The following is a 22,118-nucleotide window of genomic DNA, read 5'->3' on the forward strand; positions in this document are numbered from 1 at the left end:
ATTATTTATACCTTTTAAATCCAATTCTCCCTGAGCAACAAGAGAACTGTTTGGTTCTGTACACATATATTGTATCCAAGATCTACTGTAACCTATTTAACATGTATAGGACTGCTTGCCATCTGGGGGAGGGGGTGGAGGGAAGGAGGGGAAAAATCAGAACACAAGTGAGTGCAAGGGATAATGTTGTAAAAAATTACCCTGGCATGGGTTCTGTCAATAAAAAGTTATTAAAAAAAAAACAACAACAACTTTGAGTTCCAGATTCTTTCTTTTCCTCCATTCTCCCCCATCCCATTGAGAAGGCACATGTGAAGTTATGCAAAACATTTTCCATAAAAATCATAGCATTATGTTTCACTTAAAGATCCAGATAATGAGTGGCTGACCAGCCAATAGCTATTAGGTTCACTTGGCACCATTGAACTGACACGATGACTTAAAAGTATCTATTTTTGTCCCCAGAGTACATCTAATTAGGTATAATAAATAATGATATTTGCCCAGGATGGATCCTGATCTTTTGAAGATCTTTGGAATAAGAACCAAGCACCTCATATTGTATTAATATGCCAACATATTTCCCAAGTGATCTTCTGTTTTGGGCTATTTGGTATAATGTACATGAGAGAAAAGGATTCACTTTTATATTTTATACATGGTAGCTACTATAAGACTAGCATGTAAAAGGTGCTTAATAAATGCTTGTTCACTAATTGGTCAGAGATGATCTCTGACTTGGTGTTTGAATTGTGTTTATTGGGCTGGTATACACTATCTCTTTGGCAAGGATTAGATGAAGAAAAACTGACAGCTAATATTACACGTATACTTATCTTGGCATGTTTTCATTTTGTTTTTTTCCCCCTTTGACAGTCCTTTGAGATAATACCTTGTAAGAGATGATGATGAAGAGGCTGGTGAGCAGCAAGAACAGCTGTCATCTCATCATGGTCAGAAGGATGGATGTACTCATAAATACTATTGCCAGTGAGTTCCACCTGTCATGGAAGTAAAGTGTCAGAATGTGCACATGATCTTTTCCATTATTAAAAATCTCTTCAATGGAGATGATTTGTGCAATTTTCATAGATTCACAAAGCAATTACCTACAGGATTTAAGATGACTCTAGGCACAACCGCTTTCATCATATGATACTGTTTTCCTCAATCACTGACTATTAAAGTACTAGTACATACATGATAGGTTTTATGGGGATTTCTGACTTAAACCTAGAAGTAAGAATGGGGTTTTTTTTGGTGAGGCAATTGGGGTTAAGTGATTTGCCCAGAGTCACATAGCTAATAAGCGCTAGTTATCTGAGGCCAGATTTGAATTCAGGTTTTCCTGATTTCAGGGCTAGTTCATTTATCCACTGTACCATCTAGTTGCTCCTTAAGAAAATTTTTAATAGAGAGAAATGGGATGAGAATATACAATTCTTCTAATTTGCCCATAAATACAAATATTTTCTTTGGATTCCATAATCACTTCTATCTGATGAGAGCTTTAAAACCCAAGATTTAGTAATATCCTAGACATCTTTGTCATCAAGCTCTCAGAAGAAAATGAAAATATACATTTTTTCCCATTAGGAACTTAAGAAAAATAAGGAAAGTTCCATAACGAACATCCAGTGTGCAAACTACCAGCTCATCTGAATGCCATTTAAGAACCTGAATAATCATGAAGAACTAGGATCAGGAGTCATTTAAAAGGATTTAATGAAGACTTCTGCTTTTCTAAGAAAATTTTCTTTTTCTTTTGTACTAAACCATGGCCCATAGGCATACCCAAGACTCCTTTATCTTGTGTTGCCAGAAGTGTGTCACTATTCTGTTCAATCAAATGTGACAGGATAATTCCATTGCTCTAAAATGACTGGCATATACCTAGACATTGACTATTCCTTCCTATTTTGAGTCCTTTCTAAATATGATTTTATGGCCTTCCCAGAATCTTTTAATCATTTTCTCTCCTAAATGCCAGAATAGTCTATTTGCTAATATTGCTTTCCATTAATCAGCCACCAGCTATTTCCATCTGTGCTGAATGTGCTGCTAGAACCTATACTAGAAACTTCATCAAAACAAAAAGTTACTGCCTGGACAAGGTTACACTACATTGTGTTCCTTACAGTAACACTTAATTGACAGGATGGAACTGAAATCCATTGTAGTTTAATTCTTGGCCACAAAAGCTATAAGTTGTAGTAATTTTACACCCACTGTCATCCACTGGCAAGGATGACAAAGAGGAAAATGATGAATATTGGAGGGGTATACTGTTGATGAAGTTGTGAATTGTTCCAGACATTTTGGAAAGCAATTTGGAACTATACTCCAAAAGTTACCACACTATTCATGCCTTTCAACCCCACTATCCCACTACATGATCTATATCCAGAAGAAATCAAAGAAAGAAGAAAAAGAATCTTATTGTACAAAAATATTATAGCAGCTTTTTTATAATAGCCCAAATTAGAAGCTGGGGGGAGGTTCCTCCTTTTGGGGAATGGCTAAACAAATTGTGGATATGAATGTAATGGAATATTACTGTCACAAAAATGATGAAATAAAGTTTTAAAGGAAATGCAGAAAATCTTTATGAATTGATGAAGTGACAGGAACAGGGCAATGAAAATAATTTATACAATGACAATAAGGTTACTCATTTATTCACCAGGGCTTTTGAATCCTGAGTAACACAGACCAGAGAGTTGGAGGAAAGGTCTTTTACTCTACATTACTCTTTTGAGCCAGTTTATGCACTTGCAAAAATATAAGAATTGCATTTTTATTCTTATATATATTTAGTCATCTACCCTGAAAAAACATAATTTTTATAGCTCCATTTTTGCATTAATAAGGAATGTTTCTTCTTAATACTATGCAAACAGAGCAACAGAAAGAATTGGATTACAGAAATCTAACCCCTACTCAAACCTGCCCCATCCCCCATCTCCTTAATGTTGTTTTCCACTGATGTATCAACTAAACATTTGCCCACATTAAGAACTTTCACACTTTTTTCCTTATTCTAAATAAAATAGGACAAATTTATATTAACTGTTTAAATTAATAATATGCATTTTAATAGACATTTGATCAAGTGAGAACTTTTTTCCCTTGGGGAGGAGAATAATCATAGTCATAATTATTATTATTTAAGTTTAATAGGTTTACGTGGGAGACATTAGATTAGAAAAGAGTAATATGAGAGCACGAATAAGGGTAGCTTGCTTTCTTAAAAAGAATCAATGCATTAAAAAAAATCTCAAATGAATGTAGCAAAATCATAAAGATCAAGCATGATAATGTTAAAAAAAATAAAGCTTACTTTAAAAATTAAAAACATTCATAATTTAAAATTCCTCACTTTAAAAAGAGGAAAACAGATTTATTAACATGTTTATAACTTTTATTAGTCATAATTTTCTCACATACACAAATATACTTTGTAATGTTATATACTGAATGTGCTGTTATAGTTTATTAGTTATTTAATATGATTGTTTTTAATTTTTGAAAGAAATTTGAATGACTCATAACAAAAAAAAATTGTATCCACAAAAATAGACCTGGGAGTAACTTTTTCATATCCATAAACCCCTATAGTATTACAAGATTAAATTACTTTCCTACCAAGAGCTTTTTAAAATGTTTAATGGAATAGGTTTTCTTCTTACAAAAAAAAAAATTGTAGATCTGGAACTTAGTGAATATATTCTGGGTCTTGTTTGGGAAGAAGAAACTAATCTGGTATATACTTAGAACACAAATTGTTTTGCTTTGGATAATTTTATAAATTAAACATTTGTAAGTTGGATGGTTATGGTTACAGATCTTGAATTCCTATGTACAAATAAAAATAAAACTTTATCCTTCTTAACCTACCATTGAAAGTAAAAGAAACTGGCTATAGTTCCATCTAATCCAATGACTTAAAAAATGTTGAAATGATATAAATATCACTCTTCACATGTCACATAAAATTATTACAAATACATAGGATCTTTTTATATTCTTTTAATATAATTAAAGGTCTATATCAGTTTGAAAAAATATTTTATTGTATATAATTATATGAGAAAATGTAAATCACAAAGACCCTTTAAAATGCTTGCAGAAAAGATGCATAAAAGATATAGAACATATTTCTCAACATGGAATAGATATAAGGTCTGTTTTGTTTTTCAAATGTAAAAATTACATTTGCAAAGGGACCATGAAATTAAATTTATATGGCAAAACATTTATCCCTCAAATAAAAAAATATATATGCCTAGCTTTTCCAAGCTTGAATTGTATTCACAGAATTTATGCTAATGGGACCTATCCTTCATTCTAGATAACTCACTGTAGGTTTTTGGTACCAAAACTTGATAATGAAATTATTTTTTGCTTACTAATTTAAATATAAAAACAACCTTATCTATATGAAGTAAATTGCTTTTTCCAAAGCTCATAAGGAGAGTCTTTTTTAAAACACATCAATTTTTTTTGGTAAAAGTATGTCTACCTCTTCAAGACAGAGAATTATTATCTGGAAAATTCAATTCAGAATTAGCTGTATAATTGAAGTAAAAATAAGAAGCTTTCTCCCTGACTAATAAATACATCAATTTTCTGATCAACAATTAATGTCTAACTTTTAAATTTTATTTCAAGACTATCTTCAAAAAGCCCCCCCAAAAATAAGTATTTTAAAGCCATAATGTGAAGTTGTAAAATTTATCACAATGATGATAAACATAAATAATTAGCAGTCAAGGGCCTTTTCAATAAATTAGTTTATCAAAATACTCCCTTTTTAAGAAAAACATTCCTTCTACTAGTGAATAGTATTAGATACTTATATAGAGTATAGGATAGTGATTTTAGTTCACACAATATTGTCGTGTTGACTTTAAATAGTCTTGCTTCTCAGATCAGTAAAACAAGTTGTTTCATAATACACACAACTAACTTCACTGATTTTTCCTCTTCTTTAACACCTACCTAGGTAATTAGATATTTGATTAGCATGACAACTCCACCAAAATAGTGTAGGAGTCATTCCTATGTAGACAAAGTCTACTGCATCTAATGTTGAGGAAGCATGAATAGAAAAATTTGAAGAAGTTGAAGTTTGATTGAAGGAGTCTTTTTTTTTTTTTTTTAAATCAAGGAGGGATATTTGCAAATAGAAAGTCAATGGAGTTTCAGATACTTACCGAATTTTTTAAACATATGTTTGTAAAATGTTTACAAAAATTAAAAAAGTGACATCAAGAGTGAGAGCATGAGAATGTCGAGAGAGAGAGAGAGAGAGAGAGAGAGAGAGAGAGAGAGAGAGAAAGAGAGAAGCAAAAGAGAGACAGAAGTGAGTGGGTATTATCAACTTGACCTTCTGCTTAATAGCATATTTTTTTTTTCTATTAAAGAAAAGAATGTGGAAATGAAAAATCATACTTTGAATATTGTCTAGATTTCATTATAGGGAGTTACTATAAATAGGAGATAGCTATTAAGAAATATTTGTTGTGGGTCAAAACAAATCACTATGCTAGACTCCAAAAATATTAACAAAGAGTACACACCTGTCTTAAAATATTTTATAGCTATATTCAGACAATGCAGTTGAAAAGAAAAAAAATTGTCAACTCATAATTAAAAAAAAAAACCTGAATATTTAAGAACTGAATTGATTTAACTAGCTATGTAATTTGTAATCTGTATATAATATCACAAAAGTTCTTGTTTTTGTAAATTATGACATATATTTTCATATCTCCCCATATTCCAAGGAAACAGTTTATTGAGTGCATAGATCAGAGATCCATGAAAACAGTGTATTTTATTCTGCTCATATCTATCACATATGAAACATTTTTGGGGGCATGAATATATTTGATTTTTCTAAAGTTGTTAAGCAAAAATAAATTTAGTACAATGATAATAAATTATTTCTAGAGACATTTAAGTTATTGGATTGGTCATAAACACTGAAATGACATAATTCAATTTGTTTTATTCCACCCCCCCCACACACAACTTTTAAGACTTTTTTCAAAAACTGACTGAACTTATTAGTAATTTTGATATTATGTAGATGATATTTTCAGAAAGTAATATGTTTTTTATATCTGGGGGTTTGAAATAAATACAGAATGAATGAGTGAATGAAAGAAACAAAGAAGAAAGAAAGGAGAAAGAAAGGAAGGGAAAAAAAAGAAAGAACTCTTAAGTGAACAAGAGCTCTTCCATTGGGTTTCAGAGAGAAAACTCCTGAAGAAGCACTCTCTGTCTTAGGTCAAGGAGAAAAGGCTAGATGATTAAAACTAGGACCCAGTGGAAATTCAAAAGGTCACACTTTGTTGTTAACAAAAGTAAATGTAAAATTTATTTGTATTTTATATTAAAAATAAATATAAAAATATTACAAAATAATATTCAGTGGTATCATATCAAAGTGTTATATTACACTGAAGTTAAAAGTGTTTGCATAAAAGTGAAGCAGCAGTAAACAATGAAGAAACACTATTCTGGAAAGGAAACAGAAACTTAAAACAATTTCCATAATTCAGAGTGTATTATAATTATAATACACATCCACAAGCACACTCATACAAAAAAAGTTACACATGTATAAGTGAATCAAAAATTTTTATATAGCAATTTTTGACATACATTGACATAGGAGGAAAAGAAATATACCTAGATATGAACAATGTCTAGGAAATTTAAATCATATTAATTGATGTTTTATTTTGGTTTAACTGCAATTATAAATGGATACAATGGTTGTTGGTAGTTCTTCTAGCTTCTTAGGTTTATTTTAGCAAACTAATTTTCTTTTTTAGTTCCTGGCTAATTGCTTCAGAAAAGTATCCTGCTTCTAAAATTTTATAACCACTTTTCATCTTAGAGTAAATTTCATTCCTTATATTATGAAAAACACATGATTTTCATGATATTTATTCATAATAGCTAAATCATAATATTATGAAAAGCAAAGGACTTGTTGGATCCTCCTGCCTAGGATAAGCTATAATCTCTAGACAGAAGGGTAAGTCATAAATTGAACTGAACACTGACCCTAGAATATGTTAAATTATGACTTAGCAGTAAGAGATTTCTTTGCCGTGTAGTTACACTTGGAGACAACATATCTAAGAGAGACAACATATCTAAATATTCTGAAGCTACTTCACTTCTTACTGGGCAAAACACTAGTAAACTGAATTTTATGACTTTCTATCAAAGCACATAAAATGCTTCGCTGAAAGGACCACTGAACTAGGGGAAAAAAAACACAGGAAAAATTATCCTAAATTCCATGTGAACACTCATAAATCTACCCCTCCATTTTTTTTATTTCTCCCTCAAAAGCACATTTACCATAAAACTCATGTTCCACTTCAAACTTTTCTCTTTTTCATGGCAACTCACTGTATCACATGCAATCCAGAAATTAAGAACTCAAAATCTCCCCTTTGTAATTTTTTTTTTCCAGAGGTGTATAGCATTACCATATAAGCAGTCAGTTAAAATTTCATACTGAATTTCAATACATGATTGAATTTTGCAAGGATATGCTAGTATTAACCTCAAAGGAAAGAGAAAATAAAATATTATAGAAGAAAGGGTATATAGTATCTCCCCCGCTCCCATACAAAACAATTGTACAATAGTAAATAAGGAGATTATTTATACAAAAAGCAGAAAGTTACACTTACCCATATATGTGTTGGAGAATATCATCAAAATTCACAAAAGCAATGAATTTGATTTTTAGATGAACATGGTATTGTTCCTACCTGAGATAAGCCTAGGTGTACAGAGGCTGTTTCAGATATATACATTATTTTGCCATCAGATGCTACCACAAAAACAAATCCATCCAAGGTCTGTAAAAGAGAAAAATTCTTGGTAAAATTTAATTGAAATTTAGGTACTTAAATTTTATATAATTACTTAAATATATTTTTTAAAATGTAAACCAGAACTATGTTGGTAGTGAATGCAACACCACATAGAATTGTTATGATCCTTCCCCTAGAGTGAGCATATTTTCTGAAAAAATTCTAAAACATTTTTGCATCTTCACTCCTGAATTTGTGCTTAACATTAGTGTATACTGATATACTTTGTACAGAAGTAATCATTTTGCTGCTTCTATTGATTTTTTAAAAATCATCTACCACAAACCTTGAGAAATGTCATAGGAAAAGTCTAGGATTATAAAGAATATCATAATTATATCATAATTGGTAGAAATAATTTATAATCACTTTGGTATGCATTTAATTTTTAAGCATTTCCTAAATAATACTTGATGACTATTCTTTACCCATTCTTCAAAAAAAGTTTTTAAAAATTAAATAATTATTTTTAATGTATTAAATAAAATGATTGTTTAATGTTTGCCTTCTGTATAATTATTTGAAAGTTATAATGTAAAAAGTAATATATACAAAATTGGGAGCAAAAAAAAGATGCTTATTTCTGGAAAAGACAATAAATGGTATTTTAAAAATCACTAATTAAGCAATTATTGCTCCCTTCCGAAAAACCATTTTGAGGAAAATTATAGAAGCTTATCAAGGAGAAATAAGAATGTAACTATATGTGTGGAGAATGGAGAAAATAACATTTTAAAAAGAGAAATAATTTCTTAAGTGCAAAGAATATGTAATTGTTTTTATTTGTCCATCTGCATTTCAAAATTGTGAATTAAAATAAAAAAACCTAGGCTTTTCTTCAAAAGTGGCATAATCTGTCTTTCAATTTAAAAAAATTATAAGTTAATTTGTGGCCTACAAATTCTACTTTTCCAACATGTAATTGAAATCAGATAATAGTTTGTCTTTTACCTCTATTTTGTAATATTAATAAAAAATTAGTAGCAATATTGACATTGAAAAGAAATAATTATATTCTTTTGTCTCAAATACAGTTTTGTTTAAAATACTTTATCAGCTAATTATATAGTTGACATTAACACCTCCAACATAAATGCCTTCTGAGATGAACCTTAACATTCCAAAATATCAACTATTGGAATAATTTTAAAATAAAATAAGAAAAGCATTGATGGATTTATTTGCATGATTTCTAAATGATTATCTTAAGAAAAATTCAACTTAATAAGAAAATGGCACACAAATTATTTTTTAATAGAAAAAAAGATTGTTATTCAAATCCTCAAACCCTAGAGTAATAATCAAATACAATTTTTTCAAATAGGAGTTGGTTTGTATACTTACAAATTTCAGAATTACATAATTCACAGAATATACGATTGTTATGTTTTCACCATGTTCATTATAATTGAATAGAACTATTGTAAAATTTTAATTAAAATTCAACAATATTTTGCCCTAGTTAGTGCCACTTGTAATATGCATATTGTAATTGTATATTGTATGCATTGTAATATGCATAAGAATAAATATGTAAAAAAATACAGAGTGTGCATTTTAAAGCGAGCTATTAATGAGTCGTGTGGAAGGGAGCAGAAGTGGGAATAGCTCCAAGATAACCATTACCTAACTCTGCCTAAACACATATTTACTTAATATAATAAATAGAATATTTTGAATCTTTCCATGAAGTTATCTTTTCTCCTTACACAAATTTAAAATAAATCAACAAGGGTATCAAATGCAAAAAACCTTTTTTAGGATCTGTTTTTTAAATATCAAAATTGTTTTCTATCTGACTGAACACATGAAGTCAAAACTATCCCATCAAACACTGGCATTTGAATTTTTTATTCCCTAGTTTTGTGAATTAATTTTAATTGGATATAAGCTAAACTAATTTTCTCCTATTCCAAGTTTTCTGAGGTTTGGTAGCTGGTGTTTCACTTTCAATAGTCATTATGTATATGTGTGTGTGTGTGTGTGTGTGTGTGTATGTGTGTGTGTGTCTGTATTTTAAATTATTCAGTATGCAAAAGCAAAATGTAGGCTAGTTTTTGGAAAAACCATTTAAAATAGAATATACAAATTATGAGTTAAGAGAATGCTGAACCAAGCTGCTCATAACATTATAAGAAAACCTTTAGAAAACATTGAGACTAATCCACCTTTTTGAAAATGCTAATTAATTTTTTCATTGTTTTAATTGGGAGAAAAATGTTTCAGTTACCATTCTTCCAAATCAATTGGGTCCATTAGTTCAATCACTATTATTTAATTTGGGAAAATTATAGTTTTTAGAGCCAAGACATATCATAACATGGGATGGAATAATTGGCTATCCCTTAGGTCCTTGAGCCTGAGAAGAAGATTCAAAGGACTGATTGGAAACAAGGTGTTCTGCAGGAAACTACAAGTCTCTAAGGTTAACCTCAAACAAAAAGTTATCTCAGCAGATTGGTTCTTTCAGATTCTGTAGTGGGAGAAAGCTGAAGTAAGATAAACTGAATAAACTCTGGGACTGAGTCTTAGGTTTGCTATCTCTGTGATTTTGGGCAAATTAACCTTTCAGAACAGCCTCTAAAAATGGGATGAATAATTCTTGTACTATGTATCTCACCAGGGTTTTGTGCTGAAAACACTTTATAAACGTTGAAGACCAAAGAAATATGAGTTGTTACATTATTAATCTGAATCTATAAAATACCTGAGTTTAGTAGATAATCATTAACTCTAAAATCCCAGAGTTATAAAAAATTATGAATCCTTTACTGAATCCTCCCTGAGCCTGTTTTTTCTTTTGTAAAATTAAAGTGCCTATAATACTTAATTCAAGGGCTGTTACAAGGTACATAGGAGATGATACAAACTTTAGAGCTATAGAAACATCAGTTCTTACAGTTGCTATCATTATTATTGTGGTTATTGTTATTGTATTTCCATGTCTCTCTCATCTCTTCCTGCTTCCTCTATTACACATATGTACTCACTGTACCTTTAAAGGTCTAGTACCTAATTGTGGAACATCACTAATGGTTTATTCTAATAGAGCAAATGTTTCTGCCTTGGAAGACAGGTGTTTCTGCAGATTAGTACAAATAGAGACAGTCCTTGTCACATTGAAGTAGAACTAGCTGCTTCATATGACATTCCTGCAACCTTTATTAAATGACTGATCAAAACTTTATTTGAAGTAATTTGCAGCTATATTTAATTAGGTCAGTATCTCAAAAGAGCTCTACCCAGAGAAAAAAGATCCATATGTATATAAGTATACACACACACACACACACACACACACACACATATATATATATATGCATAACATATCCATGGGCATATATCTCCCCCCCTTCTCAGTTTCCTTTTGTGTATAGATTATAAACTCCTTCAGGGCAGAAATTGGCTTTCTTTTTTGGATTTGCATACCTGATACTTAATTCAGTGTCTGGCACCTGGTAGACAATAACTGTCTATTGACTGACCGATAAAAACACGTGCACAGGCATATAAATATGTATATATATTTATGTGCTTATATATACACCCACATGAATATATATACAAATAGGTGTGTGTGTGTGTGTATGTGTGTGTGTGTGTGTGTGTGTAAACTCACATCAATACAACGTCGAAACAGGATTACAGGTGTCTGGTATTGAAATAAATGAAAAATGAAATAAACACCTCCCTGACATGGAGATATAGAATTCATGATGCAGAATGACTCATAACATTTTCATTTTATGGACAATGTAGGGATTTGAATTTGCATATTTGATACAAAAGTGTTGTTTTTCTTTTTTTTTTTTTTTTTTTTGAGGGGAAGTCAGGAGGGTAGAGAGTAAATAGTGATAGGGGCTAATAAAATGAAAGAAATGTAAGAAAGGAAGATCACTGAAGCATTTTAAAATTACAAAGAATAGAAAGAAGTTAGTGGTAAACACTGGTAAGATAGCATTGAAAATAAAATCTTGAAAAATAAAAGCAAATAGTAAGAAATATAAATTTGGGATTTCCTTGCAATCTCCTTTTTTTGTTCTACTTTGAATATAGAAATGCTCCTCTTATTTATTTTTTTAATTTTTTTTGTTAAGTTCAGAATAAAAATAATATAAAATGGCAGGTCAGCTGCTTCCCAAAGCACATGGAAACTGATGTGTTAGCAGAGCTGCTTGTACTCTAGGGCTTTCTCTTTGAGGTATTGTATAAGTTGCTGGAAGATGCTGAATTTGAAACCTTGAGACAGGCAAATTGTTGGGTGGAGACAATTCATACACACTCACATTGAAAATTGACATTCACACCCTTCACCCAAAAAGTGCTTCCCATCCCAGGTGCAAGCGAGCTCTACCTGCAGCAAGTGAGATCCTAATTCTTTAGCCACATTGTCCAGTGGTCCAATCTGACTTGTCTGTCCCCAAGCATCTCCTAAACCTGAAAATAGGGAAAAGAAATAATACAATTCAGTTCATGAAGAAGCCTATACATGGATGTTTCCAAAATTCTGCCAGTCTTCATATTAGAAGCACAGGAAGTAAGTTCCTGAACCACAAACAGATCTACCCCAGATTTCAAATCTGAAATGAAAAAATCTGAATGGAGACAGCTGGCCTCCAGAGGCTGCTTCCCACACCAGTTGGGTGGTCGACTTCTTAGAACTCCAGATCCCACCTTTAGGCAAGGCTAAAAAGAAAAGAAAGAATTTAAGTATATTCCATTGCATTAATTTTGGATAGATAGTGAAATAGTGAGTCCTCCTTTGCCACATCTTCATTCTTTCTCCTCTCCCTAGCTCTGATAATCAGCAGAATCCAAAAAAGCAACCCATGGATCCCATGAAGACTTTTTCACAGATCTGAAATTGTTGTTTTATGTGTGGGGGTGGGAGGTGGGAGAAGGATTGGGGTATGGATATTTAACACTAAATTTTCCTAAAAGAGTTTACTTCCCTCTTCCTCTCTCTGTCTGTCTCTGTGTCTGTCTGTCTGTCTGTCTGTCTCTCTCTCTCTTGCTTGGGACTTTGATTTTTTTTCAAAGAAAGAAAAATCCTAGGTAGCAAGCGCCTTTCTGGAACTCTTTCTGGACTCTTTCTGGAAAGAATTTTCCAGGAATTAAAAATGGATTTTTCTTTCCCCATTTAATTCCCTTCTGAATTCTGCAGTCATTAACAGAAACCCTGTCTTCTCGGACACAGTGCCAACTTTATATTGCAGTTTTCTATTTCAGAGCCACTCTGAGGAAATGCTTGCCCACTGCTGTTGACTTCCTTGCCAGAAATTCACAGCATGGGGGCAAAGGATTTCCCAGCCACAGCAGCTAACATAACTTTCACACATCTACCTCTTATTAGAGAGTCTTTTCCAGTTGTCCTGATTTCAATCTGGTTTCTGGCCCCAGAGGCTCCAGAGGAGAAAATGAAGCAGGTGACCTTGCACAGCCCTCCCTCACTGAAATCCAATTCACTTGCATGTCATGGCATCACTTCACTGATATCATGATAGCCTTGGAAAATAAAAGACAAACAACAAAAACTACCACTACTACTACTACTATTACCACTACTACCACCATTACTACTACCACTACCACTACTATCACCACTACTACTACCACTACCACTACTACTACTACATTATCACTATCACCACTACTACTACTCCTCCCACTGCTCCTCCTCCTCCTCCTCCTATTTGTACTCTTACTACTACTCCCACTACTCCCACTACTACTACTACTACTACTATTATCACTACAACCACTACCACTACTACCACCAAGACTACTACCACTACTACTACCACTACTACATTACCACTACCACCACTACTACCACTACTACTACTACTACCACTACTACTACATTATCATTACCACCACTACTACTACCACTACCCCTACTACCACCATTATTACTACCACAACCACTACTACTACTACCACCATTACTACTACCACTACTACCACTACTCCTCCCACTACTGCTACTAGTACTACTACTACTACCACTACCACTACTACCACCATTACTACTACTACTACTACTATTACTATTACTACTGCTGCTACTCCTACTTCTACTACTATTACCACCACCACCACTACCACCACCACTACTACTACTATCACTACCACTACTATCACTGCCATTACTACTACTACCACTATTACTACTACTCCTCCTATTACCATCACCACCATTACTACCACTATTTCTACCACTACCACTACTATCACTATCACTACTACTACTACTACCACTATAAGTACTACTACTATTCCTATTCCTATTCCCACCATCACTACTACTACTACTATTACTACTACTTCTAGGACAATTCCTCCTCAAGATATCTGCCCCAACAGTTCAAAGACAACAGTCACTTTCTGCACATCAAGTCTTTGTGCAGGGGATGCCAATGTATGGCAGAAGTGGGTGAACTTGAAAATGAAAAAGGAAATATTCAAAGAATAGTATAAAAACATGGCAAAATTGGAGAATCTTGAGCCAGAACCTGAAAACTTTTATCTGGTTTTTGAATAAGAAAGTGGAGATGGAGGGAAGTGGAAAAAAGAAGGAGAGACAACATAGAGGGAAGAGAGAAAAAAAAGAGAGGGAGAAGGCTGAGGAAGAGATGGGGAAGAAAGAAGAAAGGAGTGACAGATGAAATAGGGGAAAGGGAAGAAAGAGGGGGTAGAGAACTAATTTTTCTGTTAATATTTCTGGCTAGTATCTAATAATATAGGACTACCCTATCACTCCCATTAATTTAATTTGCTAGAAACAAAACTCTATTTTTCCCTCCTCACTTGCAAAAAACTCACCAGAAAAAAAAGGCATTTTTGCCTTATGCTAATTCTATATAAGTTTCTTTTTCCACAACTGCCAAATGCCAGTGACCATGTAGAGAACTTTAGGTATTTCTTTCAACAGCCCAAAAGAGAAACCAAAAAATTTAAAATGTTAACTCTTGAAAACAGGATGAAGTTACAAATCCCAAGCAACTGAGAAGGGGACCCTAAATTCAGGGATGGTGAAGCCCAATATGATATAAGGGATTTAACTGAGGACATGCCTTCCAATCTCCTCAAATGAGCGTGTACAAATTGCAGTTATTAAATAAGAGTAAGGCAAAATAGGTCATTTGTAGTAGTCTGGTATTTGGTCAACGTGACATTGCAGAACTAAAAAGTTTGTGGCCTGGATGGTTTCCTCTGGCATTTAATCATCTATCAAGGAAGAGAGAACTCATTTCCTAAATGCCTCAGGTTCAAGCTTACTCCCAACCCAGTTGGCTTCCTGCTTCCAGAAACAGTGTGGTGCCACCCATCTATACGCCTTCTTCCAGAAAAAAAAGACAAGTAGAGCGGTTTCAAAAGTAACCTATTATTGAGAATTTGGACACATCAATTGGGCTCAAGGAAGCAAAACTGAAGAGTCTTTCAGGGCTTCATTGTGGAGAGAAATGAGCTTATGTGTTCTAGATAAAGACCTCCTCAACTGCATTTTCTCTATCTCTACCCTAAGCTATTATTGCAAATCCAACTTGCTTCTTTTCTCTTGTTGTTACTTAGTGACCCTGTGGACCATAGCATACCAATACTGGGTATGGAGTTTTCTTGGCAAAGATACTGGAATGGTTTGCCATTTCCTTCTCCAGAGTGCCTCTACTTTTCAGATGAAGAATTGAGGTAGATAAAGGTTAAATGCTATACGTAGGTTCACACAGCTAGTAAATATCTGAGGTCATATATGAATTTGGAGTCATTTTTTGACTCCAAAATTTGTAATTTTCTATCAATTTGTATATTGTCTAGAAATTTGTAAATTTCTATCAATTTTTTAAAAAATTCATGGAGTCACTTTTAAGCTGGAAAATAACTGAGAATTCAGTGAGCAGGGAGTGGCACCTGATCAAGTGGAGTTTAGTCCTGTCTAAAAAATACTGGTAAATGTCATTGCCTCTTTTTATTGCTTCATCTTTCAGCTCTTAGCCTTTCTCAAAACTCATTCAAATGATTAATAAAATTTTATTAAGTGCCTACTATGTGCCAGGCATTATGCTAAGTTCCTATTAAATTCTCTATACAATTACTGAACTATTTTCTTTCCCTGGAGAGGAGAGTGTCTCTCAGGCATCCTGCATTTAATAACTCAGAGGATTAGGGGAAAGTTTTGAAGAGGCCCCAATGTAGCTGCTGTGAATAAGTAAGAGACAAGCTTGCCAGGGGTTGAAACTAAAAAAAAAAAAAAATCTGGATGCTGTTCAACAAATATTGAGGCACTTATCCAGATTTTTAAAAAGAGGATACATAATTCAGTTTGGCTAGTTTGGGTTAAATTCAAACCAATGTGGGATTTTGCTTTTTTAAAAAAAAGTTTTGTTTTTCAGTGAGATGAAATGTTGGTTTGAATAATCGGAGCTATTTCCTCAGTTTGAATGAGCAGCTTTTGTAGGAGGACACCAGCCTTCTGTTAGTTAATACCTGCAATACATGCTTCATCCTTTCTAGATGTAGCCAGGAAGAATAAAAGTATGACCTACAGCATCTGCCTTTTTGACTATAAGCTGGTTTTCTTATTGATAGACTGGACCAAATAAAGATTTGAAAACTTTTCCTGGATTTGAGGATCTGAACACAGCAGATGATTCAGAAAGCCAGAAGAGGATTAAGGATTTTGGATTGCATTTTGGAATTTAGCAACTCTTCAATTAAAACAATACTTCCTTCTATTTCTGTCAAGTATTGCTATATTAATATATATATATATATATAAATTAATATATAACATCCCTGGAAATGATAATCCTGAGGTATAGGAATTGGGGTGATATCAACCCCCTTCTCCATAATCATAATAGGGTAATTGGTCAGCATGCAAAATCAAAGATCCCTAATAATTTATCTTAATCTATTGCTAAAGACCTTTTTATTATGCTTCCCTACTGCCTGCCACAAAAGACTGGCAGTCAAATGGATAGCCCTAAGAAATTATATTTCCTCCCTAATTATTGCTAGTCAAAATTAGAGCTATACTACTAACCATTTAATATTAGTACCTCTTGTTGGCTTGTCTGATTATAGTCTCTTGACATTTTATTCCTCCACCTGCAATTAGCAGGTCATTAATCATTGTAGCACCCCTATGGGCTGGGAGCCAGCTGGCATGAACTTTATTTGACAGAAAAGTGGAAAAAGCTGGAACTTAAATACTCCTGGACTTGCCTAGAATCTATTGGCAACTCATAGAGTATGGTATGAGAAATGAAATATAAAGCTTGGTTAATTTGGGTTCCACTAAAAAAAAAAAAAAAAAATTGGGTTCCACTTTCCTCCTATCTAGGATTGCCATATTACAGCTAATAGAAATTAATATACAATAACCCTGGAAATGACAATCTCTTATTCTTTTATCCTCCCTTGAACCTTAAAATTTGCTATTCCTGGGAATTTTGAATTAAACAACTGGCATTATAGTGCCTATGACAAATAGATGCATCCTGGGTCTCTAATGTGGATGACATTTGTCTTTTAAGAATATAGTATTGTAATACAAATGTCAGTGGAAAGGAGAGAAGACAGAATCATGTTTAGTTTGAAATTTTCTTCTCTTATATTCTCTTGTACATATTCTCTAGTTTTACATTATTTATTTCCTTTTTTTAAAAGTTTCCAATAACATCCTTCAATTCACTATGAAACATTTTCACAATGTTCCCAGAAGACTTCATGGGACCAAGACTGAGGTAACTAATCACCCTTGGAATTAAAACTTTCACCGAATTTTTTATTTTGATATGAAATACTTCACTTTCCATAAATTATTGACTAAATAATTAACATCAGAGCCTAAGTTGTTTGTAAGAATTCTTTCTATATATTGCAAATAAAATGGAAAATGGAGACATTATATGAAAAAATCAGGCAAAAGGAAAAAAAAAGCTTGACCCACACCTTTGTTCCAATTATCAGGATGGTTCCAATAAAAATAAAAATAAAAGTGGGCTTGTAAATTATTTGTATTTCTCTGTGTTCTTCAATGTCTTTCCAAAAAGAACTGACTGGAATTTACATTGGTTTATGTCCTCTGGTGAATTCTTTCCTTTTCATATGGGTCTATATCCTAGATTAAATTCCACTGAGCATTAAGCCTTGTTTTAGATCAGGACACTACCTGTTGGATCATAGGATCGTTGATTTATGGCTGAAAGGGTTTCTAGATGTTATCTAGTCCAGCCCCTTCAGTTTATAGATGGGAAAACCTCAGCCTATAAAGTGCTTAAGGTCACAGCAATAGTAAATAACAGACACATGAATTGAACTAAGACCTTCTGATTTTAAATTCATTGCTTGTTCTTTCCCACATAGATAAAGAAATAAATCATATCTATAGCTATGTTCCATATATACACAGACATGTTTCATATCTATAGATTGATGTTGTAATATATATTTATATCACACATATATGTTGCATACATACAAATAGACATATACACATATTTCACATAGAAATATATGCATATATACACACCAATATATATTTATCACAAACATATGTGTTGCACACACAGACACATATAAATATAAGCTGCATACACACATAATATATGTTACATATAGAGAGGTATGTTGCATGCACACACATACCTTTATGTTGCACATATCGATATAATTGGCATATATGCACATGAGGACACATACATATATGTTGTGTATATAGATTTAAGATGTGTATGAAGGAAATATGCATATATTCCACATATATAGATGTGTCACAATGCATGCATAGACATATGTTATATATAGGTATGTGTTACATATATACATTTAGGCCAATATACATGCAAATATTACATACACTTAAACATACATATTGCATTGGGTGAATGTGTGCATTGTATAATTGTAAAATGATTGTACACAATTCTCCAAATATTTATTCCCATACCATGCCTTACATGCTCACCCCATAGCCATTGGACAAATTACAAATTTACTGGTGGGTTTGTCTATCACTAACTTCCATTTCATACAAGATGTTGGAGGACTATCTCTTCCATCATCTTTCTTCCATATGGCATCGATCACCCAACATAGACCCCTAAATAGTCAACACACACATAGATCCCTCCATCTCCTATAATCATTGCCTTCTTATCCCTTTTCTGAATCTTTCCCTTTTATTTTCCAATGGCAGAATGGGGATTAGAGGGAGGCTTTTTCCTCTTCTTTTCCATTCTTTCCTTCACACACACACACACACACACACACACACACACACACATTTAGTTCATGGAGGAACAAATGATGTTCTTTAAAATCTCAAGCCTGTTCTGAGTATCAAATAAAAAAGAAGAAGCAGAAGGAGGAGGAAGAGAAGGAGGAGAAAAGAAGAAGAAGAAAAAGAAGAAGAAGAAAAAGAAGAAGAAGAAGAAGAAGGAAGAAGAAGAAGAAGAAGGAAGAAGAAGAAGAAGAAGAAGAAGAAGAAGAAGAAGCAGCTAAGCCTATGAAAGGAGGTCTTCTTCCCAGGATCTTAAGAATTATGAGTCCTTGATTAGTGAAATACAAATTAAAACAACTCTGCATGCCATCTCATACCTATTATTAGATAGGCTAAAATGATAAAAGAGGAAAATGAGAAATGTTCCAGGGGCTGTGGAAAAATTGGAACAATAAGACACTATTGATGTAACTATGAATTAACCAAACCATTTTGGAGATCAATCTGGAATTATGCCCAGTTATAAAGGCCTTTGTCCCAGCAATTCCATTATTTGCGTCTATTTTCCAAAGTGATCAGGCAAAAAGGGGGAAAAAAACCTTTATATTCTAAAATATTTATGGCAGCTCTCTTAGTTGTGGCAAAGATCTAGAAATAGAAAGGATGCCCATCAACTGGGGAATGGCTAGTTAAAGAAGTTATAGTATATAATTGTGATTGAATACTACTTTGCTGTAAGAAATGATGAGATGACTTATTTTTAGAAAAACATGGAATGACTTCCATGAAATGGCAAAGAGTGAAGTGAGCAAAACCAAGAGAACATTGTATAGAATATCAGAAAAATTGTTGGAGGAACAACTGTGAAAGACTAAGCATTCTGAGTATTATAACTAGTGAAATCAACTACAAAAGACATATGAAGGAAGATTCTATCTGCTTCCAGAGAAAGAATTGACAAAAGAAAGTAGTAGTATATATGGTTTTATATATGTGTATCAAATGATGGCCTTTTGTAGTTTAGGATTGGGAGGGAGGGAAGGAGACTGCTCAGAACTCAAAATGTAACTACAAAATAAATAAAATTTTAACAAATTTTTTAAAATTCTAAGAATTAACAAGAAAATTTTGCAAAATTCCAAATAAAAGAATGTGTAACGATTATAATTTAATGAGATGCAAAACCCTAATAAAGATAATTAAAATTAGGACAAAGGAAGCTTTTAAACTCAAATTTAAATGGTCATCAGCAAACCATTTTACCTGAGTTTGTAAGAGAATGATGCAGTTTCTACACGTGTTAACTGGGTATAATAACACATTACCAATCTCAAAGTATTAGGGAAAAAAGCCTTTGAAAATCTTTCTGTGACTTTCTGTGATTTCTTTCCACTTTTCCTTACCTCATATCTATTCAATTGCCAAGTCTTACAGATTCTACTTTCACAGCATACTTTGTTCATCCACTTGCAGTCATTCTCATAGTTCAAAATTTCAATACCTCTGCCTAGACTATTGCAATAATCTCTTCTCAATGAATTAAGAAGCCACAAGCAAAGGGGCTTATATGTTATTGCAGACACAAACAAATACACACATAACTATGCAGAAATAAATATTTTTAAAACATAAGGTAATTAAATACAGAGCAATTTGGAAGAAAAATGGAAAGTAGTTGTGAGAATCAGGAAAGGCTTCATAGAAAAGTTAGTGTTTAAACTGCATTGTAAAAAGAATCAAGGAATTCTATAAGGCAGAAGTGAGAAGAGAATGCATTCTAAGCATAATGGAAGGGCAACAACAGAAGCTGAGTTGGTAAATAAGTATCATATTTTAAAAAGATGGAGGACTTGGGGGAAGGATGCATTACAGAGTTCTGGAGAGGAAGTAATGGAGTTATAAAAATAGGTTGGTACAAGTTTTGTTTCCCTGTTTCCAATGTCATCCTTTTCCATCTTTCCTCCATACAACTGCCAAAATAATCTTTCTGAACCCCAGGTCTGACTATATCACTTGCCTTTTGAAAATCTCCATGTCTCTCTTTAGATTAAAATAAAGCAAAATACAAATTATTCAACTTGGCATTGAAAGTCCTTCACAATTTGATTATAGATTACCTTTCCATATTGATGTCATAATTTTCCTTTTTAAGAACTCTACTTTTCAGACAAAGTGATCAATTTACTGGTACCTAAACTTTATATCCCATATGTTTTTTGATACCTCTAGGCCTTTACATAGAGCTTTCCCCATCTCTGTAGTGAATTACTTTCTCAACTGTACCTTTCTGAATGGTTTCATTTAAGACTCAGCTGAAGTGATAGCTTCTTAGGAAAACCTTTCTTTATCTCATTATTTCTCTATCAGTCCTCAAACTGTCTTACATTTATTTGTTTACTTGTTTACACAGTTTCTAGTTTTTAGCTTTGTGTTCCACTTACACATTTTTCTTTTGTTTCAATTTTTGTCTCCACCTATGATTTCACTGGTTGTATATTCCCAGTGATTAAGCTCCCTCTGGCAGATTGGTAATTGGTTTACAATGTGTAGTCTTAGAGAGCTGTGTGGAGGCACATCTAGGTTAAGCTACTTGTCCAGGGTCATCTAACCAATATATGTTAAAGGTTTACTTTAAATATAATGTTCTGATTTCAAAACTTGATCTTTCTTCATAAGAACAGCCTGCCTAACTAGTAGTATTAGTCTTTTAATAGGTATTTGTTGAATTACATTGAGTGGTATAATTTAATCTTATTTTCAATGAATTCCTTTTATCCAAATCCAGATCTCCAGGCTGCTTCCAACAGTCCTGACTCTGAAGGAATCTCTTTTCACAGTCTTCATTTAGGGTACAGGGAAGGAAAATGTCTAACACTGTAAGTAGAACTGATTGCTATTAGAGCAATTTTCCCCAACTCTCTCCCAGAGTAGATGAAAAGATGAAGCCATTCTGGAGCAGGATTACAGGCTGCAGTGGAAGAGAA

The 22,118-nt window shown here is 32.8% G+C and overlaps 1 protein-coding gene across 2 annotated transcripts in view; it reads right to left on the minus strand.

The window, feature by feature from the left end:
* Positions 1–22,118, minus strand: part of SIM2 (SIM bHLH transcription factor 2) — a 73,471-nt gene that overhangs the window by 41,247 nt on the left and 10,106 nt on the right. For both annotated transcript variants that reach the window (XM_003763394.2, XM_031959238.1), the window contains exons 2-4: positions 12,262–12,344; positions 7,803–7,892; positions 893–1,001 (exon numbers count right to left, since the gene is read on the minus strand). In XM_003763394.2, the coding sequence (XP_003763442.1) occupies positions 893–1,001; positions 7,803–7,892; positions 12,262–12,344 (282 nt within the window). The remainder of the gene's footprint in view (positions 1–892; positions 1,002–7,802; positions 7,893–12,261; positions 12,345–22,118) is intronic.

The sequence above is a fragment of the Sarcophilus harrisii genome, chromosome 3 (genome assembly GCF_902635505.1).
Source record: "Sarcophilus harrisii chromosome 3, mSarHar1.11, whole genome shotgun sequence".
Taxonomy (NCBI): Eukaryota; Metazoa; Chordata; class Mammalia; order Dasyuromorphia; family Dasyuridae; genus Sarcophilus; species Sarcophilus harrisii.